Source organism: Monodon monoceros, unplaced genomic scaffold, assembly GCF_005190385.1.
Source record: "Monodon monoceros isolate NGI ecotype Baffin Bay Population unplaced genomic scaffold, NGI_Narwhal_1 Super_Scaffold_1, whole genome shotgun sequence".
NCBI lineage: Eukaryota > Metazoa > Chordata > Mammalia > Artiodactyla > Monodontidae > Monodon > Monodon monoceros.
The window spans coordinates 592,880-600,000 of NW_021703765.1; the positions used below are offsets into that span (position 1 = coordinate 592,880).

Sequence of the window (7,121 nt, forward strand, 5' to 3'; positions counted from 1 at the left end):
ACGAATGTTCAGAGCAGTGTTACTCACCGTAGCCGAAAGGTGGAAACAGCCCAGATGTTCATCGTCTAATGATGGACACAAAGTGTGGTCCATCCACACAGTGGATAGTATTTGGCCACAAGGAATGACGTTGTGATAAATGCCGTGATGTGGGTGAACCTTGAAATCACTCTGCCCCACGAAAGAGGCCATGAAGCATCCAGCACGTACAAACCCATGTGCAGAATTAACGTGGGTCCCAGGGGCTGGGAGACGGGGTGGGGAGTGACGGCTCACAGGCACAGGGTTTCCTTCTGGGGGACACAGGTGGTGGTCACACAACACTGTGAATGTACCAAATGCCCCGAGTTGTGCGCTTTAAATCGGCTCATTTCATCTTCTGTGAATTTTACCTTAATTGAAAAAAAACAGTGGAGCAAGGACTTCTCCCACATCTGGCCCTTTTCTCTCCACTTCAGCCGCTCCGGTCTTTCCTCTTTCTTCTCCCCAAACACATCAACTCAAATGCAGTTTATTTATTGCAACGCGGAACATATTTCTGAAGGAATATGTAATGAGAGTGGCGCAGAGACCCCCCCCTTGCAGTATTGTTGGCTGGGGCCAACGGCGGGGATCCATGGGATCGAAGCAGCTGGGCCCGCGGGTCCCTCCTCGAAGCCAGGGCGGGGCCCACACATCCTAGGTGGCGGGGAGGGAGCAGCCTGTCTGGGTGACAGGGTGGGGGGGCTGCAGGAAGTCTTCCAACCAGCCGGGGACCCGCCTCCTCAGGTCAGGGGCGCCCTTGGACAGACAGGGGTACTCCCACGGCGAGCTCTGCTCAGGCTGCACTTGGTCTGACGTTTAGCAGATTTTCTTCACACTGTCCCGTCCTGGGCTGGGGCTGGGCTGGAACCACAGGCAGCGCGGGAGGGGGAGAGAGGGGAGGTCAGCAGGGCAGCCCCTCGAGGCTGCCCCGCTTGTCCCGCGTCAGCGGCTCTGGGGCCGCACCTGCCCGGTTCCTGCAGGGCCGAGTTCACCCCGGACGTCGCGGGCGGGAGGTGACCCGACGCTCCGGGTCTATATGCCTGAGCAAAACACAGTAGCTGACTGCCGGAAACAAGCTGGTGGGTATGCTTTCCTTATTATTCAAGAGCAACAGAAAAGAAACAAAAACTAAATGGGTATTCGCAGAAGCCCAGCCTCCTCTGCAGAAACCATCATTTTATAAATGTACATTTTTATTTCTGGAATATAAAATGCTGTTGTTGGGAACGGGGGTGGGCTTGTAAAAACTCACTTTGAAACTAACAGCCTCCAGCACACTCTTCAGAGAGGCGGATGGAGGTCTGCCCTCCTCTGCACCCCCGGCTCCGGGATTCCCTTTGGGGCCCAGCTCTCCAGCCGGACCTGGGGGCTCGAGGGCACCTTGTCCACAATCCCCACCAGGCCCTCTGCGTGTGTCCCCGATTCCCCAAGCTCCCGTGGACATTATCGTTGGGTTCCCTTCAAATACGTCGGCACAGAAACGGGCTGGGAGAGTCTGTTGCTAACTGCGTTGATGAGATTCTTCTAGGATTTTACCTCAATCTGTAAACCTTCTGGCCAGAGAAACAGGAATTCTTGCGGTTTGAAAGTCCTGAATGCAAAATATTGTTTCCATAATTCAGGGCACTCATCCCTAGAGAAGCTCCAGGTGTCACCCTTGCTTTATCAACAACTAGATGCTATTCTCCCCCCCAAGCCTGAGGCAGGGGTTGGGGGTAGGGGCAGGGAGGGTGCTGCAAGAAGCAGAAGGAGACGGCAAAGCCAGGCGGCCACTCGCCTCGTCCTGTACGGCGATGGCGGGTCTCCTGTGAGCGTGGGCAGAGATGTTGACGGCCTCCCCGACGTGGAAGGAGGAAAGACACACCCCTCACACTGCTCAGCGGGAAGCCCCTCTTACAGACACAGAAGTACACGGACCTACAGCAGAGAACGCGCTTAAGAACAGAGAAGGATTTCCCACACGCAGAATGAATCACTCTCAAACTAAGATTGTCCAGCAAAAAAATATTGCTTTATTGGATCGATTTTCTAACTACAAAGAGAGCGAACACAGTATCAAACACTTCCTCTCCATAGGACAGTCTCCCGAGAAATGTCTCATGCAACTCCTAGGAGGCTAAATGCAGGGCAGGGCTTCAGGCGGGAAGGCAGGGTCATATGTACACGAAGCCATATATCTTCAGCTCTTCACAGTAATGCGCAAATGTTACACATATGGCTTTCAGACTTTCGGTTCTGTGACTTAAAAAAACAGTAAGACTTGATCGTACAGAAGAACATTTTCAAAATAATTCTTTCTGTGGGAGAGCGCTTTCCCCACCAAAACGCCGAGTCTGGTGACAGGACTTGTCACCTCCCCCGAGGGTGCCATTCGATTCGGCGGAGTTCCAGGAGGGGGGCGTGAGTTCCTAAGGCACAGTTATCAGGTTAAACATGTTTTCGTTAAAACCATGCTTTTTGGTTACGTGAAACGACAGCTCACTGCTAGCAATAATGCGTAATAAGCTGTTAAGGGTACAAAATGCAGTAGTAAAGCTCACACTAACCTATCTGGTAACAGTAACTAGTCTGGAAACACACTACAGTCACCACATATTAAACGCTGTTTTTGGTTATCGTTTCCTTAGATGAAGCAGAGTTATAAGGCTTCTGTGAAATAATAATCTTACAGCTGAACAAATATATTACACTCCTTCTGTAACGTTATTTATAGTTTCTTTCCAATTTTGCTGTTTGGTAACAGACGGTACTGTGGACGCACCTCTCCCGGCTTTTAAAGTGCTTGGTTAACTGCAGGAGAGGAAAACACACAGACCTCCCGGGGGGTGGGTGACGCCCCCTCGGAAGTGGCTGGGAAGCTGGGTTTGGAGCCCCAGGTGAATTTTCCAGAATGGATACTGGTTATTGCTGACATGGACGCCCTTGCTGGGCAAAGAGTGAGTATCACCACCTCCGTTATGTTCATACATAAATACACGGCTATAGATGTACACACATGCAAATGCAAGATCTATCCCGAGACAGATAGATTTCTTTTTTTGTCCAGTAACCTACCTTGTGCTATTCAACTTACCTGTGCTATGTTCGAAGCCAGATTAAAAACAAAATCCTAACATGCTATAATGAACAGCCCTAAGGCTTGAGTAACACAGGGTAGGGAAGGCAGTCATGAAAGAGCTGAGATGACACCTTGGAAGAGTCCTGAAATGCACCGAGTAAGGCAACAGAATTGTATATTACAGCCCAGGAAAAGGTGAAGAAAGTAGGAAACGTGTTAGGTTCTCCTCACCGTGCCCGGCTAACGTGTTAGGTTCTCCTCACCGTGCCCGGCTAACGTGTTAGGTTCTCCTCACCGTGCCCGGCTAACGTGTTAGGTTCTCCTCACCATGCCCGGCTAGCCAGTATTCTCTTAATTTATACATAGGATGAAGCCTCATGACGAAATGTCTTTACAGGTTTTGCTCTTACAAATACTCTCCTGGTGGCCAGTTCAATGCTCAATTCCATGATGCCCTGCTGCTGCGGTCTGCTTAAATAAGGCACTTCCAGTATGAAATGCAGGGGTGCCTGAAGGGTACGCTTGGGGTCAGGCTGCCACGTCGGGTTGCGGTCACGAGGGGCACATCACACGGTCTGTCTTCTGTGCTTCCCCTACCCACCCACCTTCGTCTCCTTCTTGAGATGACCTTCCTTCAGAAGATGGAGTGGCCCTTCCTTCCTTCCTTGAGCTACTTCTTTGTACGAATGATCTAAGCCTTCACTAAGGTGGAAGTTCCGAGTGGTACCAGGTGTGAGTTCAGTCTGTTGACTCAGTTGTCACCGTCGAATTAACACCACGCAGCTTCTGAGAGTCCCAATTGCCGACTACGAGTGGAGGTTGGTACTGGAGAGGTCATTTCGTATTATCTCGTTTACTGCAAGAAAACAAAAATAGAGAGCATTAGAGAGACAGGACTCTGCATACGAGCTTACATAAATCACCAGAAATTCCATCAGTCAGTTATGTTCAGCCTGTGAAAAGGTGTCCCCAGAGGATGAGGTGTCCTGAGCCGGCAGGACACAGCTGCCTGGGAGCCGGCGCTGTGATTCCAGAGACCAGTTAGGCCTCGGCCTCAGGTCCTGACAACTGACCCAGGCGCCGGTGCGCAGCCTGTGCTCCCAGGTTTGCGAAACCAAAAGATAATCCCTGCAGCGGAAGCACCCTGGTGAAGTCCTCGCCCCGTGGGCCCCTCTCCGTGGCCTCGTGGTCAGTCGGGCCAGGGCAGCTCGGGGAGGAGCGCTGGCCTCCCGGGCCTGGGCCTCCCTTTGTTCGGGGCTCTTCCTTCACGTCTGTCCCGTTGTTCATGTCCACGATTGGCCTGTGATTTTTGGCAGCCGGAGGGGAAGTGAGAGGAGCTGGCAAAGGCCACGGGAGTGACCTGCACGGCATCTGCCCCCCATCACGGCACCAGATGGGGAAATGCTGCCCAGAGGCTGTCACCACCGCTCGCAGGGCTCAGAGGTGGGGACGTGCTTGCGTCACGGAACTGCCTGGGCTCCCTCTACTGCCAGATAAACCGTGTGTTTCTGCAGGGCCCCCGCCCAGCCAAGGGCGGCTTCCTGGAGCAATTAGTGGAGTGCGTTTCCCGAGCCCACTCCCTTCCCTAAACTGCCTTTCAACACCCCCCCCCCACCTATTTTTAAGAATAACAATAATAAGGCCCAGCGGGGGAACCAGGAATTGTGTCACGGGAACTGATAACAGAACGTGCTGGCCCTGGTTCAGTCAGGAGCCCGCCCTGCGGACCCCAGACCCGGGCTCCTCCCGAGGGGCCGCCAGCACGCGGGAAGGGGGAGCCGGGCAGCGGCCTGCAGGGGACACGCCTGACCGACATGGCCGCCTGACGTGCACCACATGTCCTCTGCAGCCGGCCCTGCCTCACACGGTAAACAGCGGAGGGACTGTGCTCACCTGGCCAAGTGGCTCCCCGGCCACCAAGGAGGCCAGGACGAGGCCCAGGGCACGGGCAGCTCCGGGGTAGTGGGCCGTCTCTGTGCCACTCGGCCGCCCGGGGCATGGGGTGGCGGGACTCGGGCCACCAGGGCCAGAGCTCCTGTTTCCTCCACGTCACGGGTCCAGCCTGTGTGTCCCTAAGAGGCACGGCCCCGTCCACACCTTGCAGAACGTCGCCATGAAAGAACATTCTGACAAGAACACTCACACGTCCCGTTCTCTTGGGGGTTTGGTCTGGGTCAGGACAGGCCGCACCTGCACGCAGGGTGTCTCTGTCTCAGGCCAAACGTGTGGAACGTACTAGAAAGATACAGGGTGTGTGTGGGGGGGACCCACACACGAGGTGTGACAGCACTGGGACCACAGAGCCCTGCGCCCTGTATTCACTCAGCAAGCGACGGTTTACAAGGTGCTTTCGTGGCCACCATCGCATTTGTCCTAAAGCAGCCTAGGTCATGGGCCCAGTGGGGCTTCCTAACCGGTTCTGAGAAAAGTGAAAGGTTTGGGGCCACACATAGACCAGAGTCCCTCCCACCGGGTGGCAGGTGCTACTGGGAGGGGGGAAGGGAGGCGGCGGGGCCACCTCCACCCAGAAGAGAAATTAGAGTCAAAACCTCAAAGCAGGCCCTGCACGGTGGGAACAGTGGTAAACAAGGTCCCACATGAAGAGGAGGCGTGAAAGTTCAATCATACCACACAGAACTGGGGTTTGCCTTCCCACTAAGGGTTTAGGGCAATGAAAGTCCCAGAGCAGAAATCTGATTCTAGTAAGACCAGCAAGAGGGGTAGAAAAATGTCTGAGGGGTAATAATGACAGGAATTGGGATGGAAGCCTGAGGGGCAATAATGAAGGGAATTGGGAAGGAGGCCTGAGGGGTAATAATGACTGGAATTGGGCGGGAGGCCTGAGGAGTAATAATGAAGGGATCTGAGAGGGAGGCCTGAGGGATAATAATGAAGGGAATTGGGAGGGAGGCCTGAGGGGTAATAATGAGGGGGATTGGGAAGGAGGCCTGAGGGGTAATAATGAAGGGAATTGGGAGGGAGGCCTGAGGGGTAATAATGAAGGGGATTCGGAAGGAGGCCTGAGGGGTAAATAATGAAGGGAATTGGGAGGGAGGCCTAATGGGTAATAATGGAGGGAATTGGGAGGGAGGCCTGAGGGGTAATAATGAAGGGAATTGGGAGGGAGGCCTGAGGGGTAATAATGAAGGGAATTGAGAAGGAGGCCTGAGGGGTAATAATGAAGGGAATTGGGAGGGAGGCCTGAGGGGTAATAATGAAGGGGATTGAGAAGGAGGCCTGAGGGGTAATAATGAAGGGGATTGAGAAGGAGGCCTGAGGAGTAATAATGAAGGGATCCGAGAGGGAGGCCTGAGGGGTAATGAAGAAGGGAATTGGGAGGGAGGCCTGAGGGGTAATAATGACAGGAATTGGGCGGGAGGCCTGAGGGGTAATGATGAAGGGAATTGGGAGGAAGGCCTGAGAGGTAATAATGAAGGGGATTGGGAGGGAGGCCTGAGGGTTAATAATGAAGGGAATTGGGAAGGAGGCCTGAGGGGTAATAATGAAGGGGATTGGGAGGGAGGCCTGAGGGGTAATAATGAAGGGAATTGGGATGGAGGCCTGAGGGGTAATAATGAAGGGAATTGGGAAGGAGGCCTGAGGGGTAATAATGACAGGAATTGGGAGGAAGGCCTGAGGGGTAATGATGAAGGGAAGTGGGAGGAAGGCCTGAGGGGTAATAATGACAGGAATTGGGAGGGAGACCTGAGGGGTAATAATGAAGGGGAGTGGGAGGGAGGCCTGAGGGGTAATAATTAAGGGGATTGGAAGGAGGCCTGAGGAGTAATAATGACAGGATTTGGAGGAAGGCCTGAGGGGTTGTAATGAAGGGAATTGGGAGGGAGGCCTGAGGAGTAATAATGAAGCGGATTGGGAGGGAGGCCTGAGGGGTAATAATTAAGGGGATTGGAAGGAGGCCTGAGGAGTAATAATGACAGGATTTGGAGGAAGGCTTGAGGGGTAGTAATGACGGGAATTGGGAGGGAGGCCTGAGGGGTAATAATGAAGGGGAGTGGGAGGGAGGCCTGAGGGGTAATAA

General features: G+C 53.6%; 1 protein-coding gene across 2 annotated transcripts in view; it reads right to left on the reverse strand.

Moving 5' to 3' along the window:
- Positions 1-2,016: 2,016 nt before the first annotated feature.
- NFATC1 (nuclear factor of activated T cells 1) overlaps positions 2,017-7,121 on the reverse strand; it is a 103,014-nt gene continuing 97,909 nt past the window's right edge. For both annotated transcript variants that reach the window (XM_029232698.1, XM_029232705.1), the window contains exon 10: positions 2,017-3,938. In XM_029232698.1, the coding sequence (XP_029088531.1) occupies positions 3,889-3,938 (50 nt within the window). In that variant the 3' untranslated portion in view covers positions 2,017-3,888. The remainder of the gene's footprint in view (positions 3,939-7,121) is intronic.